General features: G+C 42.4%; 1 protein-coding gene and 1 non-coding gene across 4 annotated transcripts in view; both read right to left on the bottom strand.

Annotated features, from left to right (window-relative positions):
- The window catches only part of LOC100083401 (dynein heavy chain 5, axonemal-like), a 116,822-nt gene that overhangs the window by 85,428 nt on the left and 14,094 nt on the right, over window positions 1-17,300 (bottom strand). For 2 of the 3 annotated variants that reach the window (XM_029053083.2, XM_029053085.2), the window contains exons 9-22: window positions 16,632-16,730; window positions 15,558-15,739; window positions 14,881-15,000; window positions 13,990-14,191; window positions 12,448-12,543; window positions 11,142-11,315; window positions 9,474-9,563; window positions 7,822-7,977; window positions 6,480-6,619; window positions 3,725-3,876; window positions 2,121-2,328; window positions 529-616; window positions 296-419; window positions 25-188 (exon numbers count right to left, since the gene is read on the bottom strand). In XM_029053083.2, coding sequence (XP_028908916.2) covers window positions 25-188; window positions 296-419; window positions 529-616; window positions 2,121-2,328; window positions 3,725-3,876; window positions 6,480-6,619; window positions 7,822-7,977; window positions 9,474-9,563; window positions 11,142-11,315; window positions 12,448-12,543; window positions 13,990-14,191; window positions 14,881-15,000; window positions 15,558-15,739; window positions 16,632-16,730 — 1,995 coding nt within the window. Of the gene's footprint in view, window positions 1-24; window positions 189-295; window positions 420-528; window positions 617-2,120; window positions 2,329-3,724; window positions 3,877-6,479; window positions 6,620-7,821; window positions 7,978-9,473; window positions 9,564-11,141; window positions 11,316-12,447; window positions 12,544-13,989; window positions 14,192-14,880; window positions 15,001-15,557; window positions 15,740-16,631; window positions 16,731-17,300 lie in introns of those variants that run through there. The other variant, XM_029053086.2, reaches the window with a different exon arrangement.
- MIR1400 (microRNA mir-1400) lies at window positions 1,226-1,330 on the bottom strand. Its single transcript, NR_034868.1, is given in 1 exon segment — window positions 1,226-1,330. It is a non-coding gene; the product is annotated as a microRNA mir-1400 (primary transcript).

Below are 17,300 nucleotides of genomic sequence, written 5' to 3' on the forward strand. Positions count from 1 at the left end.
CAATCACCCCTCCTCTTTCTTTACCTGGAAATCATCCAGACTTGGTTGCATCACCACGTTTGGAATGGCCAATTGAATTTCAGCTTTAAAAAGAGAAACCCTTCCATCATTTTGGAAGCTGGTCCCTGAAGACCTTTCACTTCCAGTGTGTAAGCGGTGTTTTAAAACATCTAATGAAGCTTTAGTGCCTAGGTAAAAATATAAAGTGAGACTAGCAAAAAGAGAGTCCCTCATAAAAATTTTTTAAAACATTTGATAAAGTACAGGATTCAGAATTTTTAAAGTTGATACATACATTTGATCAAAGAGTCAGTATTTTTCTGACAGAGTTGCCCCATCAGGTTATAGAAACCACAGGGCAAACATTCCTGGCAACGGGTTTTCAGTTTTGCATCTGGATGTGCACAGGCAAAGGAATCCTGATAGGAAAAAACCAACCCTATTAGCATGCAAATCTCGGTAGTTCCCCCCCAAAAGTTAATTGTTTTAACGGCTAGAAATGTGAAGCGTTTTCATTTTAGATCTTACCTGGAGATAGGCTTTGTCTTGCAGCTTCAGTCTGGCTTTCAGAGTGTTTATCATTTCATACATATAGTGTTCTACTTGTTGACTCTGTCTGCCAAAAGTAGTTTCAGGTTATAATCAACTACTCTAATCAGAGCCACCATCAGATCGTAAACAAATGAAGCAACAGCCTCAGGATGCTCCACCATGTGGGTGGGGGAGTGGGAGAGTGTAGGAAGGAGGGAAATCACGCACTGAAAGTGCCTACCTGTTGGAAATGAAGCTTGTGTGAACAAGGATCTGGGAAGGGAATGCAATGGTTCTGGAGCAATTGGGTGAATCAGGGGGTTCCTAAACTTGGAGGTGCAAACAAAACCGGGCCTGCCAAGTATTTGCATCTGCTCCTGAATCAACCCGACAGAAATTAGAACTGAACCTGCAGTCCAAAACATGGCAGAGACCTTTGTGGTTAGAGACAACGCCAGCTCTGGGACAACATTCCTGGACACAAGTAGGGCAAATAGCACAGAACCAAAGAGCCAAAGCCCATGCCAAATTCTGTGGACTTACAAAAGTGCCCAGGTTTAAGGCAATCCATAGCACACACAACCCCCAGATAAGGCCTTCATTATCTTCTTATTTACCTCAGCTGTTGCTTTGGGTGTGGCTCCACTTCATCCTTTGCTTTTCGGACTTTGTAGCTCTCCCTCCCTGCCCAGTTTGGGGTGTAGGAACGGGGACATGGATGGATTGGAGTGGGATGAGCAGAAGAATGCAGTCTCCTCCCATACCCTGTCCATCCCTGTTCATGCGCCCATGTCTTTGGCCATTGTGGAGAGGCAAATCTCCACTCAGGGAAGGGGATGCAAGGAGGAACGGTGCAGTGGTGCCCATGCCTAGAGCAACAATCATTGTAATGATTGAAGTTCAAATAATGAAAATAAATTATAGAGTGTGGGGAGGTGGGGAGGGCAGGAAAGCTACAGGAAAAGGGGCGAGGGCACGATAAGGGGACAAATAGGTGGAGAGGGACTTTCAGGATAATTTTTACTCACTTGTAATACTTGGCTATCGTGACAGGTCTGATTCTGGAACAGATCCTAATTGCATGTGAGTCTATGGGAAAATGTTCTTCATAGACCAGATATTCACAATACAACCCTAATTTTGTATCATTGTTACATCTTGAGGTAAGCCTGTACAATGCTGTTTAGCTTGGAGTGCCAAATGACATTCTCCTTTTTAATACTAAGTGGATACTCAGCTTTAGCCTTCTAGGTAGATCTGGACATCAAACAGAGTTTTTTGGACAAATTTTTTTCATAAATAAGCCTGATTCATTCAGACATGGTCTCTGAACATAACAAGGAAACTTCTTAAGTATTCAACTAAATTACAGGTTTAAAAAATTCTCCCCACTGCCATATTGTGCCAAACATAATGAATGAAATCTTAAGGAGAAAACTGTGGTAAGGAGTACTTATTCAGTTAAAAAAAAAAAGGCCCGACACACTGGGAGTAAAATACTGGGGGCTGAAGGGATCTAAGCCAACTCAGAACTGTAGGGAATCTTAAAATCATTTTCAAATCTAGATATTTCTTAGGGAACTACTTACTGAGACAGTCTTTCAGCCACTGCAGCAATCCGAGTCTCTGTTCTCTTCAGAAAATCAGGAATTTCAATAGGCTCCTCTTGGGGCAAATCAACTAGTATCGTGTTGGCTGCTTCTTGCAGAATTTTTTCAATTCTGCACTCAAGGGTGTCCACAGCATCTTTCACAATTTGTTTCACTTCTTCTTGGCAATGATGCACTCTCTCAATGACTAATAAACCAAAAATGAGAACACATAACATAGCCCATTCCTATTCCCAATAATACTTGGTTTTCCATGTAAAGAAGAATATGTCTGGAAGCAGGGTCAGGCATATTCCTAGAGAAGGGAAAAACAGTGGGAGGAGATGCCCAGGACAGGACTTAAAGGGATTGAGTATATCCTGTGGGGCCCCATTAGGGGAGAAGTTTGGGACAGGCTATACAGGCTCCAACTTCCCTTCTGGAAAAATATAAAAGTACAGTTTTCCCAAAAGTCTTGAGTATAAGGATGAATATGTATAGGAGAGTCCGATCCTGGAGAGAAAGCTTGTTCAATCATGAGGAATTCTGGTTCATACCACCTGGAACCAAGTAATCCAAAACATTTTCATCCCATTCCTCACACAGTGGTATTATTAAACCTCAAAACAGAATAGCCTATGAAGGCTAACAAGTATTCTAGCATTGTAAAAATCAAGTGGATTTTGGGACATTTTATCAACCTACCACTAGTTATACCTTGTGAAATAAGACCTTCATTAGCAAAATGGCCAGAAGTTCCATTTTGGGTGGGATAATCTCATGTCTCCTCCAAGAGGTCTTCCCTGACTAGGCCTTCACTTCCTCTACTCCCATTTTCTTTTCTGTCACCCCTGCACTTGGATTTGCACTCTTTATTCACCCCTCCCTCAGCCCCACAGCATTTATGTACATATCCATAGTTGATTTATATTAATGTCTGTCTCCCCCTTTAGACTGTAAGCTCATTGTGGGCCTGGAACATGTCTATGAACTCAGTGGTACTGTACTCTCTCAGTAACTTAGGAAAGTGCTCTGCACACAGTAAAAGCTCAATAAACAGGATTGATTGATTGATTGATTGATTGATTGATTGATTTGGGGTTCTGTTTCCCCAACCAGAAAGCTTCAGGGGTTTTCCTGTTTCTGGGCTGCACTTGACCATGCCCCTTCTCCTCCTGGGAACCACAGTCCCCTCACTTTTCCTTCCCCAGTAATTTTACTTGGATGAGGGGCTATTAGGAGTGGTACATTGAGCCTCTCCATCCTGCTCTTTCCTGGAAAGGACACATGTCCCTCCCCACTTCCTTGCCTACAGTGGCCATCTTTCCAGTTTTATACCAGGCAGTCTGCTTTTCAGATTGGAAGTGTGTGTGTGTGTGTGTGTGTGTGTGTGTGTGTGTGTGTTCAACAAAGCAGGATTTGGTGTTTTTCATTCTGTCGGGGGTCACCCTATCATCATCATCAGTGGTATTTACTGAGTGCTTACTGAATACAGAGCACTATACTAAGCGCTGGGGAGAGTACAATATTCTCAAAGGTTGTAATCGTTGCAAGATAGAAAATAATGTCACTTTATTTTCCTCTAAGAAACCAAAGGTACGTACATTGATCAATATTTAAAGAGGTCCAAGACAGCTGAGTCAAACCTGGACTGAGAGCTTTCTCGATTTGCCCCAGAAATGGCTTGATCAGGGGCTTCAACAGGAGAGGAACACCATTTGAAAAACTCCTATAATTAACCAAAAAATGTTGAAGGCTACAAAAGAAGGAACAATAGAAGGTCAAAAAATATATAATTAGGTTGAAATAAAAACATTCCTGAATGTGTTTTCAATGTTGTTTGTTTTTCCAATTATTACAGTTTTAGAGAGGCAGTGTGGCCAAGTGGAAAGAGCATGGGTTTGAGAAGCAGAGGGCCTGAATTCTATTAGAATAAACCCAGCTCTGCCACTTGCCTGCTGTGTGATCTTGGGTAAGTCACGTAACATCACTATGCCTTACTTTCCTCATCTGTAAAATAATTGTACTATTTATTATTAATATTAATAATAATAATAAGCTTACTTCACTACATTCCTTCTACAACCCAGCCCACATACTTCACTCCTCTAATGCTAATCTTCTCACTGTGCCTCAATCTTGCCTACCTCGCCGCCGACCTCTTGCCCATGTCCTGCCACTGGTCTTGAACACCTTCTCACCTCAAATCTGGCAGACAGTTACTCTTTCTGCCTTCAAAGTCTTACTGAAGGCACATCTCCTCCAAAAGGCCTTCCCTGATTAAGCCCTACCTTTCCTCTTCTCCCACTCCCTTCTGCTTCCTTTGTTCTTCCCCCCACCCAAGCCCCTCAGCATTTATGTACATATCTGTAATTTATTTATGTTAATGTCTGTCTCCCTCCCCTCCCCCCCCAGATTGTAAGCTTGCTGTGGGCAAGGAATGTGTCTGCATATTGTTGTATTGTACTCTCCCAAGCGCTTAATATAGTACTCTGCACACAGTAAGCATTCAATAAATATGATTGAATAATAATGATGATTGTGGTATTTGTTAAGTGCTTACTATGTACCAGGCATTCTGGGGTATTCATTCATTCATTCAATAGTATTTATTGAGCGCTTACTATGTGCAGAGCACTGTACTAAGCACTTGGAATGTACAAGTCGGCAGATATAAGCTAATCAGGTTGGACACAGTCCAAGTCTCACATGGGGCCTGCAGTCTTAATCCCCATTTTATAGATGATGGAATTGAGGCACAGAGAAATTAAGTGACTTGCCCAAGATTACAAAGCAGTTACATAGCAATAAAATACCTGTTCTCCCTCCCCCTTAGACTATGAGCCCTACGTTGGTCTGGAACTGTATCCCACCTGATTATCTTGTATCTATAAGAGTGCTTAGCCCAGTGCTTGGCACATAGAAACACTTAACAAATACTATGATATTATTATTATGATGATTATTCTTTACCCAGGCTAACAGAGACAGTCTTTTTCTGAGGGGTAAGTTTCTGCCCTAAGCTTTAGAAAGGGCTGATGGCATTTACCTGGGTGATTCCTTTCTTCCTTCCTTTCTTCATTCAATCATATTTATTAATAATAATGTTGGTATTTGTTAAGTGCTTACTATGTGCAGAGCACTGTTCTAAGTGCTGGGGTAGATACAGGGTAATCAGGTTGTCCCACATGAGGCTCACAGTTAATCCCCATTTTACAGATGAGGTACCTGAGGCACAGAGAAGTTAAGTGACTTGCCCACAGTCACACAGCTGACAAGTGGCAGATCCGGGATTCGAACCCATGACCTCAGACTCCCAAGCCCGGGCTCTTTCCACTGAGCCATGCTGCTTCTCTATATTTATTAAGTGCTTACTGTGTGCAAAGCACTATACTAAGCACTTGGGAGAGTACACTGTAACAATAAACAGACAAGTTCCTCCCCGAAAGCTTTGTCCTCACAGCTGGGGTTTGCCAATTCAAAGGAACCTCTTGTGCTGAGTCTCAGGGAGTTGCTCAGGTCACCTTGGTTAAGAACAGTAGCAGATTTCCCAATTTGTTCTAAAGGTCCCAGTCTATCTTTTTGGGGTGGCAATAAAAAAATAAAAAGGCCTAAAAACTCACATCAATGACATTAATTGTACATTTCTCAGTCGCAATTTACCTTTTACAAAATATCTAAACATTTTGCACCTTGGGCTCCAACCATCTGTAAAATTCCCACAGCTGTGCCCACTGCAGCTACTGCCAAAAAGGCTGAAATAGGGGCACAATGAAGCCTGTCACCACTGCCATGAACATATCAAAATATAATAGTGATAGTCTTTGTTAAGCCCTTATTATGCTCCAGGCACTGTACTAAGCACTGGGGTGGATACAAGCAAATTGAGTTGGACACAGTCCATGTCTCATGTGTGGCTCACAGTCTCAATCCCCATTTTCCAGATGAGGTAACTCAGGCACAGAGAAGTGAAGTGACTCACCCTAGGTCACACAGCAGACAAGCAGCAGAGCGGGGATTAGAACCCATGACTTTCAGACTCCCAGGCCCATGCTCTGTGGGTTTTATGGACACACTCCATTTTAGGTAAATTTCATGGATGGTCCCTCAATTCATGGATGGTTGGCAACCCCTACACCACTGCCCATGCCCTGGTGTTCTGTTTTAGAACCTTTTTGGAATATAGTTTTGGTGAGTGGCAGGTAGTTGTAGAACGAAAAAGAAATTAAGAAAATGTTGGGGTTATTCTTGCTCCAGGAGTGCAGTAGTTTTAGTTTTTAATAGAACCAGAGGACACAAAAGGAGCCAAAATGATCAAGAAAACGATGGGTTATTCAAAGATGAAAAGTGTTTACTGACTTCATTTGTTGTCTTTTAATCTGTTCTCCTTTGGCGCACATATCGAGGACAACATCTGGAATTTCTAAGCTCATTTTCTTGAAGTATCTTATTTCAGAAAATACTTCAAGTAATATAGGATCCAAGTTCACAAATAATTCCTGCATATGCCAAAACCAAACAAAAAAAATTGGGTAAGAATAAAGTATATCACATGCACAATGTTCTTAGTAAAAACTTGGTCACACATAGGAGTACTGAATTATCCAGAAATAGAGAAACTCAGAGTTTACTCCCAATATTTCAGGTAAATACGGGGGAAAAGCATGGACATCAATTATATAATACCAGAGTTAATGAATAGAATGTGCAAATCATAAGTTATAGTTAATCAGGGGGATGAGAAACAGCTGTTTCATGAGAGGAATCTGGAAGGATGAGGCCTTTTCAGTTTGAAATGCAGGTGGAGTGGGGACATGATTTAAATATACAAAATTATGAAGTGTGTGGACAGAGTGAACACAGAATTGCTATTCCCCAAATCCCACAGCAGGACAAGGAGAAGTCCTCTGAATCTTTAGGGTTGTACATTCGAAACAAACAAAAGGGAAAAATACCTATTGCTAATAATTGTGGTATTTGTTAAGCACTTACTATGTGCCAAGCGCTGTACTAAGAAGTGGGATAAATACAAGATAATCAAGTCTTGCACAGTTCCTGTCCCTCATAGGGGTCACAGTCTAGAAAGGAGGGAGAACAGGTATCCCATTTTACAGATGAGGAAATCGAGGCTCAGAAAAGTTAAGTGATTTCTCCATAGTCCCGTAGCAGACAAGTGGCAGAGCCAGGATTAGAACACAGATCTTCCAACACCCATGCTCTTTTTACTAGAGCACACTACTTCTTACCATCCCTCTCATGTGGATGACTTTTCCCTCAGTGTGATTGCCCAGTAGCACAACACAGCACTTCTGCCCATGTCTGGGGACAGCTCTCGCTGTTAAGAGGTGACTACCTACCCATTGTATCCTCCTGCTTTTCAAATGAATTCAGTGAATCACAGCCATTCTGGTGGTGAACCCAAGATTACCCTTGCCCAGGGATGTGTTCCTTCAAAAATAAGTACTCAAACATTTGACAGCTGTGTCAACGCCTAATTTGACAGAGGGTTTGGCCCCAGAGATGCAAGCATCTGCTGATCTTTCTCTGGCTAAAGGGTTCTGTTCTCCTGCACTCCTCCCTTGGTTGCAGACTCTATCAAACTGATTGGTGTTCTGACCCACTACAGTGCCCAGAGGGACCAGCACACAATCCCTAAGCATGACTCCAGATTCCAAAGCCTTATTTTCACCATTCACCATACCTTTGTTTCAGGATGTTTGACCAACAATGATGCCCGGAGCCCATTTTTCATTCTATCAGCACATTTGCACCATGCTCTGTAGCAGAGCAGTTCATATTCTAAGAGAACAGCTGCCATTTTGTTATAATTCCAAATCACTCTCTTCATTTCTGGAATCTTAAAAACACCCCCCAAAACACTGTATTAGAAATCATATTCCGATATTACTGCATAATTATGACTCTAGTAGTTTACACAATGACTCGGGTTTGCCTGGGGCAGGTAAGTTTTAAAAATTTTTCAGAGGAGTCTGCAAGATGAATATCAAACTTCGGGGGTCACATGCATATTGTCAAGATTTAAATGTTTCCTAGAGCCTTGGGCCACCTCAGAGTCCTCCCTAAGAATTTGACATCAGCACATCCACTCGATTGGCTATTCTGCTTCCTAGTACTGTCCCCTTATCCCATTGCTGCCCAGGTAATGGGAAGAAGCCACCGAAGTCTAGACTGCCTGGTGGCAGGATAGGATTTGGGGAGAAACTGGGAGAGATCAGGAAAGAGAGAAAGTGAGGGTATCACTACAGCTGTCGATTTCTGTTTTTTCCTTTGGTATCAAAGGCAGGATGATAGGATCATCTGTTTTGTTAAAAAACAAACAAAAAAACCAGGATTCTTCCCTTTGAAGCACTGAATTTCTCTGGTTCCCAACTGGACTCTGCAGTCTATATTGCAAAACCATATAGATCTGTATCTTTATATATCTATATCTCTCTATATATAGCAGTCCTACATTTTCAAAGATGTGCTACTAATACTATAATAATTATGTATTTGTTAAGTATTTACTATGTGCCGAATACTGTACTAAGTTCTGGAGTAAACAGAAGATAATCAGGTCCCACATGGGGCTCACACTTTAAGTAGGAGGGAGAACAGGTATTGAATTCCCATCTTGCAGATGAGGAAACTGAGTTCCAGAGAAGTTCAGTGACTTGTTCAAGGTTCCATAGCAGACAAGTGGCGGAGCCGGGATCAGAACCCAGCCCTGTACTCTTTTCACTAGAGCACACTGGTTCTGAAGGTGAGAGACCATGCATGTTTTCCTGTGTGACTGAAAAGACTGATACATCCTTCCACATTGGGTCCGGAAGAGAGTTCTCTTATATACTAATGAATTTGTTCCATCCAGAGCTTTTTAGTGATCACTGCCCACCACGCCGGTTGGTCTCTCTGTGGTGGTCCCTATGCAACATTATTTGAGACTGTTTCAACGAGTCTTTCAATTTATTCCACCATCCTGGCACATATGCAGTACTTGGCACATAGTAAGTGCTTAACAAATACCCATTATTATTATTATTATTATTTTTTGTGTGCTCCCTCTTTCAATTTGTGATACAATTTTTATCCATTATTCTTCCAATTACCAAGTCTTCCCATTATATTTCTTTATTAGGATATAAAGATTTTTTAGATTTAAAGATTTATTAGAGGATTTACTGAGTATGTGCCAAGTGCTGTACTAAGCACTGGGAGAGATACAAGATAACTGGACAGGACACAGTCCCAAGACATTATAAAGACAATATAAAGACATTATCAGAAACATTTGATAAGAATTTTGTTAATATATTCCATTGGAGAACCTTTGAGATAGTATATGTTTCCAACCTTCAAAACTTCCTGTTTATTCTTAAAAAATTTCATCGGCTGGTCTATTTTTCTAAACAACTGCCGCGACCACAATATCTTCCCAGATACCTGAAATAAAGAAAGATTTGAGATGTTGTTTCCCTCATTAGAAAACAGTAAGTGGTTTGTTCCCTCAATTTCTACCTTTTTTGGTTGTATGAAAATTTATTTAGCCCAGAGCAGGCATCTCTCTTCTCAAAGTGGATGCCACTCAAGGTTCTGCTTCTGTGAATTTTCCTACTAAGAAAACATGCACCTCCCTCCATCTCCTTTCCTCTTCACCCACCTCTCCCCAGATTCCTGACCCTGGCTTTCCTGTCCCTTTCCTGTATCCCCACCCCCAGCCCCCAGCCCCACCATCTTCTAGGTTCCCCGACCTCTCTATTAGATTTCTATTCTTTTTCTTAACAGTCATTGCTGACAATGGTCTTCAGAGCATTGAGAGCCTCCTTCTCTGCCACTGACCTCCTTCCTTCCCCTCCTCCTCCACTGTCACCTGTCTCCCCAACTCCCTGGCTTTGTGACTCTGAAAGTCAGGAAAAACAGGCTGTAGAAGGATCAATGGTGGAGATGGTGGCGACGGCAGCAGCAATGAGGGCTCCAGTGGAGCCCAGCAACAGTAACTAGGGTGACCGATACTGGCCATCAAAAAATCCAGATTCAAGACACATGTGAAGTCATCCACATTATGCCAGCATGTGGCATGATGTAATGAATAGCCAGTTGCTATGCTTATTCCTCCCAGCCAAGCACTCTGCCTCCCAAACCCCCAATTCCAGCCAATTGTCATGTTCCAAACGCTCCAGCCTAACATCATGCAACATTCTTCGCAGCCAGGCATTTCACTCCATTCTAGGTAGCCACATTCAAGTCCTACCAGACTACTTCTGTGCTCGAATCCTTCCAACCAATCACTGAATTTCATTATTTCCAGCTAATCAATATTCTTCAGTCCTCCCAGCTAATCACTGTGCCCAACCAGCTCCAGTATTTACTCACATAATTGCACTACTTTTTGTATAATTTTTGCAAACCAAAACAGGGGAGGGGCAATTACTTTGGGAATTAAATCTAGAAATGAGGAGCAGAAAAAAGAGGAGGAAAAGAGGGGAGAAGGAAGAGGAAGGTAGGAGAGCACTTGATAGTCTTTCTCCTACTTCAATTGCATTCTCTCAAGTGTTGGCTTACAATAAAGCATTTAGTGAATTAATTCCCCTGACTTCCGCTGTATTGTCCATGGTCTCATCTTTCTGGTCATCCTACTCTGGCCAAATGTGTGGTTAGCACTACTTCCAATTATGTGGTTCAAAAAGAAATCTTTAATTTCCTTCTCAAAAATTGGTATGGGGAAAATTATGTGAGTAAATATAGTACTTCTCCTTGGGAGCAACCTACGTGGCTCACTGTGGTATCCAGAGGGTGACCATCTCCTTATGTTTTGCCTTTTTGTCTACCACCTTTGTTGAATTGTACTCTCCCTTAATACAGAGCTCTGCACAGAATAAACACTTAATAAATACCATCGATAAATTTTTGAGGAGAGATGAGTAGATCCAACTGGGCCTGAGCAAGGAGAAGCCTGTGTCTGTTACATGAATGTCTGTTACAGGAGACAAAAGCAAAGTTTATTTTTAATTTGATTCTCACCGGTGGAACATTGTGAGGGATAGGAGGGTTATTTTTCTGTTTCTGGTAGGATTTTCGAACCACTTCCAAATCTTGGCTATACTGTTGTATGGCTACTTGGTATTTTCCTCGGAGGTCAGTGTGGTCTGGATGGAGTTGTTCAAGCTTCACCAAAACTCCCAGCATCTGTTCAGTCTAAGAGCAAATGAAAGCAGAATCTGGGTTAATGTTAGATTGCTAAGGAGTTTTTCATTCAGCTCCCAAGATGCCTGTTTTTAGTCCTTTGCCTAGAGTGGCCAGTGAAACAGGTTGAGAAACTCCAATCTGTCTACTTTGATGCTTCCTGGTACTTCCTGCTGGTGAGCAACATCCCATTCATCTAGTTTGGCCCACGGAAGAGCTGTAAGTAGTCATCCTGGCTGCCACCATTTCTTAGAGCAGTTTTCGGTTCCCTGAGCCATTCCTCCCTGCCCTCTTTTCCCCCCAGCTCCAAAGCACCTGCTTCAGGTTGGGTTTAGTCAGGCTAAGACAAAAGGCACCAGAGATCCAGAGTCATAGGAATTATTTGGACAAAAACAAATCAAACCACCATGACTGGGCCATGCTGTTGCTCAAAGACACAGGTCTCTGGAAACAAACTCTCCAGGCCGCAGGTCCAGACTACTGAGATGTCACTGTCCCCTTTGCCCTCATGGGGAGAGGTGGGCCTAGGGTGCTGGAGGGTAGAAGAGTGGTGGAGAGGAGGGACTGTAAATTAAGGTTTCATAATAGTTTCACTTCTAAATTGTTATGGCAGGGCAGACATCTATCCAGTTTTCCCAGAAGCCTAGATTCTCAGGGAAATAAAAAAAAAAAGGAGGCTAGTATTTTACATTTCACAGTGGGTCTCCACTTAACTCCTATTAGGTCATTCTGGTTTGTTTGGGAACATGATCGAGTACACATGGCTCTCCTATTTATTGAAGGTTGCATTCTCGTAAAACTTTGTGTTAAGGAAAATTTGCATAGTAGTACTCACTCCTTGTGATGCCATACACAAATGCCCAAGCTATTTCTTCGGATAATGTGCGTGCTAGATTGTAAACTTCTTGAGGGCAGGGATCGAGTCTACTTAATCTATTGTACTCTCCCAAATACTTCATACAGTGCTCTGCACACATGTGTTCAACAAATACCATGGATTTATTGAATGATTGATGTGTGATGTTCCACTCCCTGAGAGGACTCTGCAGGAAGCCCTGGGACTTGGTAGCCTTCAAATTTGCCCATCGACATGCATGTCAATCCAGCGGTCACTAGGTGTTTCTGTCTGTGATTAGACCATTACCGTACATATTTTTCCAAACCAGGAATCGATAGATGCTTGTAACAATTCATTCAGTTCTTCAATCTGGGTCTTGAAGGCCTGGTAATCTCTGTCAAACTAGAAAGTATTAACAATGATTTACTGAAAGGACCTCTATGCATTGTTCATCTTTTTAAATCTGTAAACCACTCAGTCTGTGGGCCAAGGGTGAGGAGGGGACCTACCCCTCAGAGAGGAAATTTAGAACCCAATTTGTATAGGTCAATTGGTTCCGCCAGTCTGAAATCTTATGAGGTGCCTAAATTGGGGGTAATGCTTCCCCTTACCTTCAGGGAAATAGCTACTGTACTCGCTCATGTATTAATAGAATAATGATGGTATTGTACATTCCCAGCTCTGCCACTTGTCAGCTGTGTGACTTTGGGCAAGTCACTTAACTTCTCTGTGCCTTAGTTACCTCATCTGTAAAATGGGGATTAAGACTGTGAGCCCCATCTGCAACATCCTGATTACCTTGTATCTTCCCCAGCACTTAGAACAGTGCTTGGCACATAGTAAATGTTTAATAAATACCATTATTATTATTATTATTAAAGTGATTTCTATGTGCCAAACACCATTCTAAGCACTGTTCTAAGCTAGATATAAGGTAATATGGTTATCCCACAGGGGGCACCCAGTCTTAATCCCCATTTTACAGATGAGGTAACTGAGGCACAGAGAAGTGAAGTGACTTGCCCAAAGTCACACAGCTGATAGGTGGCAGAGCTGGGATTAGAACCCCCAACCTCTGACTCCCAAGCCCCTGCTCTTTCCACTAAGCCACACTGATTCTCAGCAGAGAAAACAGCCTCACAGGCTACAAACATTAAGCACAACACAAGGGGCAATCTTTTTGTCAACCTAATGTGGCTGCAACTGTGGATCCAGCATTGCCTTTTCAGCCACACATGCACTCATAGGTGAACTTCAGCATCGGTAGTGTCTTTGAATATGAAGAGGAAGAGGAGGAGGAGGAGAGCAGTAATTTTAATGGCATTTACTGGGTGCCCCATGGGTGTGATGCATTACTAAGCACCAAGAAATGGCATGTTCCCTGAGGATAAGGTGCTTACATTCTAATGGGAGAGACAGACATAAAAATAGTACTTTTAATTACTCTATCTGTAAATAAGTGAACAACTGAATAAACGAATAAACACAGGTGATGACAGTGGATATAAATAAGTACTTATCCGAGGAGATGGCTGATAGATTTATAAGACTTGGGGTTCCAGGAATAAAGCAAGGAAGGTTGGCAGGAGATGATGGGATTTCAAGAGGGCTTTTGAAGAGGGAGAGGACTGGGTTCTCTTGGATTTTGGAGGGAGATGGAGGCCAGGGGCATTGTTAACCCCAGCAGGGCCTTGCTTTTACAGGCACTGATTTCCCTCCCAGACCCACTACTTTCTCTCAGGGTGGGAGGGAAAGCCAGATCCAATCAAGGTTTGTACCCTGGTGTTTCCACGTCAATAGGGGGGACAGTTTGGAACTGTTGAGAGTATTGATAACGGTTAGCAGTACCTCCTGCTTCCTGTGGTCCAAAACATCATATGATTTTGATTTTGCACTTGCAATAATGTCCTGGGAATGACGGCTTATTGTTTCAATGCCCTCAATTTTAATACTCTGTAGATCCGAAAGACTTTCCATGAGATTACTCATATCCAAAATTTTGTCCAAACGTTTACAGAACATATCAAATTTCCCAAATATGTAATTCTCGCTGATTAAGAAAAAAGACAAAATTATGAAAAGCACCCCAAAATATAGAAAATAGAACTTGATTCTCACTTTCAGAAATAAGGTGAACTCCACCTCACTGCTTACCCTATTTCAAGCTACAGCAATGTATGGCTATGAAACTAACAGGGGTAACTGCAACAATGTTTAAACCATACTGGGGTCAATGAGAACTTCTTCCAGAAGAGGAAGCAAAATATTGTGTCTTCTCCACCTCTACTCCCTAACCCCACATGCTCATCTGCACCAAAGGTGAGTAGTAATCTAACATGATTGAAACCTCCCATTCCATCAATTGCCAAAATGTGAAATAGAGATAATGGAAATATAGATGAATGCAACTTTACTCCAGTGAGGGGAGGGAGGGAAGGAGTGCCAGACAGTCAATTATATTTATTGAGGACTTACTGTGTGCAGTACACTGTACTAAATGCTTAATAGAATATGTCATAACAATGAACAGACACATTCCCTGCCCTGGGCCGGCCCCAGCCAATCGCAGAGGCCCAAGAGAGGTTCTGACTGAGGTGGCTGGGGTGGAACACATGGGAATCAGTCTGGGAGAATATAGGAATCTATCACAGAGCATAAGGGAGACTATCTCCTTTTCCAGTTCCCGCAAAGGAGAAATGCATTTGGAACCAGTTAATACTTGAAACACAAATAAATTACCTGAATTCATGTTGTCTGTCACATGAATTTTCCCCTAACTTTCCCCTTATTTTGTGAAATTCTGCTTGGTATTGCTCATTTAGATAAACACATTCTTGAATCCTCCTTAACAGTTCAGGTCTAAGAAAAATAAACGACAAGGTCAGTGAAATGCTTCTGAATAAATGTCCTTTTATATTAAATCATGGCTGCTTGAAGGCCATTAACCTATTTTGGCTATGCAATTATTATTATTATGTCCGCTCTCAGTGTTTCACCTAGAGAGTTCTCCGTACTCTACCAGTCTCAACTACAGGAGGGAGAGAAAGGCAGAGGCATATCCATTCCATTCCTAGCTTGGGCAGTGGCTAGCGAGTGGAAGGCAATCTGCTACTAGTCAAAACTCACTTGTGCTGGGCAGCAGTGGCATGGGAGAGGATTAAGGGTGAAGACTCAAGTTTACTGCGTGGAAAGAGGCAATGGTAAACCACTTACACAATAGTAAGCACTTAAATACCACAATTATTATTATTATCATTATTAACAACAGTGCCTGGAAACACCCGAAGCAGGAGTCAGGGCATATGTTTTCATGAATTCATGGAAAATCAAAGAGAAAAGTAAAAAGGCTCAGGGCTTTAAAGTATATTTGGGAAGAATTAGCAAGGGAGCATCAAAAAACTGGAATTCAGTGTTACCTTTCAAGTTCCCAGATGTTTAAAATTCCTCGACCTAAATAAATCCTGCATGTATTGATCATCTGGTTAGTGACTTTCAGGAAAAGAGAAGTCATGTGTTCTGAGGTATTGTAGTATCGAGATGTTCCGTAGATCATATGGATTCTGTTCATCAGGCAGGGGATATTTTCTGCCACTGTGGTCTAGGAAATGAGAGCGAAGAAAATGAACATGTTCCCAAAACAACAGAAATGCTAGAAGTGTCAGGCAAGACTAGACACGCTGGTGGAGCAAAAACCCAACTTTGTTTCGTCCTGCTGTTCCTGCTCTCAGAGAAGAAATTCTCCAGCTGCAATCCCTCCCCAGGATTCTTCTCTCCTGGCCAGAAGAGAAATGATCCCAGCAGTCCAGCGCAGACTGCAACCAATACAGGAGTCTGCTGGGAGAGGGGAAGAATGTTCTTCCATCTTGGAAGGAGTGCAGTCTCTCCCTCTGGGGCAAGTTGGAAGGAATTAATGCCTCTTTCCAAGATACCTCATTTACCACATCATTATTCTCCAGAATCCACTCAGGGAGAACCTGGTCAAAATTCAGTTGAAGCTTAATTCCCTGGGGTTATTCCCTCCCCCAGAAACCATTTTTGTAGGTCCAGGAATTGGCTGCCTAGTGCTGTTTATCACTCCTGTAGTTGTCTCCCACTGGCTGGAAGGGAGACTTTGGAATACAGAAGAGTCTCCTCTTTTGGGGGTCCTGTTAGCCTTAAGCTTTGGAGCTCAGTCCAGCCCACTCTGTGAAGCAGTATCAGATCTCCTCCTTTTGAGTACTTAAGTGCTTCAGTGAACTCAACACTAGCATAGATACAAATAAGCCACTGTTCCACATGGAGCTCACAGTCTAAAGAAGAGGGAGAACAAATATTGAATCCCTCTTTTACAGATGAGGAAACGAAGGCACAGAAAAAATGAAGTGACATGGCTGAATTCACACAGCTGGGGGTAAAACCCAGGTGCTCTGACTCCCAGGACCGGGTTCTTTCCACTAGCCCAAGCTACATCTCTCTCCCATGCAACTCACTCATGGAAAGAGTCAACTCACCGGGTCAGTGTGTCCAAGGGGCCCAAAGAATCGATCCAGGGTAGAAAGGTACTTCACATTGTCCTTGGCTTCATTGGAGGCATGGGTCACCCGGCTATCCTGGATGGGATAAAAGCACAATAAGCAGCCAGATTTCTCATGCTGTGGTGTGAAAATGAAATCTTGTGAGCCCTTCTGCTCTGAGCATCTAATAGTAAACTTCACTCCACCATGGTCTGTAAAACTTCTGCTCCCTCCTGGTCAAACTACCCTTCAATCTCCACCTACTCTCTGCCTGCCCACTCCTCTTCACCATCAGTTACTCAGGCTCTGCTCTCACCTGTTGTCCCTCCTACTTAGACTGAGATCCCAAGGTGGGTTAGGGACTGAACTGACTAACTTGTATCTAACTCACTAATTGGAATGATGCTGGGCAAATAGCAAATGCTTAACAAATACCATAATAATAATTACACTCTCTCATCCTGCTGATCTCTCTCACAGAGGGTCTCATCTACACCCCTTCGCCCCCCCAGACTCATGGAGGGCAGAGAGGTCAGCAAGGAAGCTGATACAGTAATCAAGGTGGGAAAGGATAAGCACTTGGTTTAACATGGTAGCAGTTTGGATGGAGAGGAAAGGGTGGATTTTAATGATATTGATTGATTGAGTGACCTTGGACAAGTCACT

This window comes from Ornithorhynchus anatinus, chromosome X2 (assembly GCF_004115215.2).
Source record: "Ornithorhynchus anatinus isolate Pmale09 chromosome X2, mOrnAna1.pri.v4, whole genome shotgun sequence".
NCBI lineage: Eukaryota > Metazoa > Chordata > Mammalia > Monotremata > Ornithorhynchidae > Ornithorhynchus > Ornithorhynchus anatinus.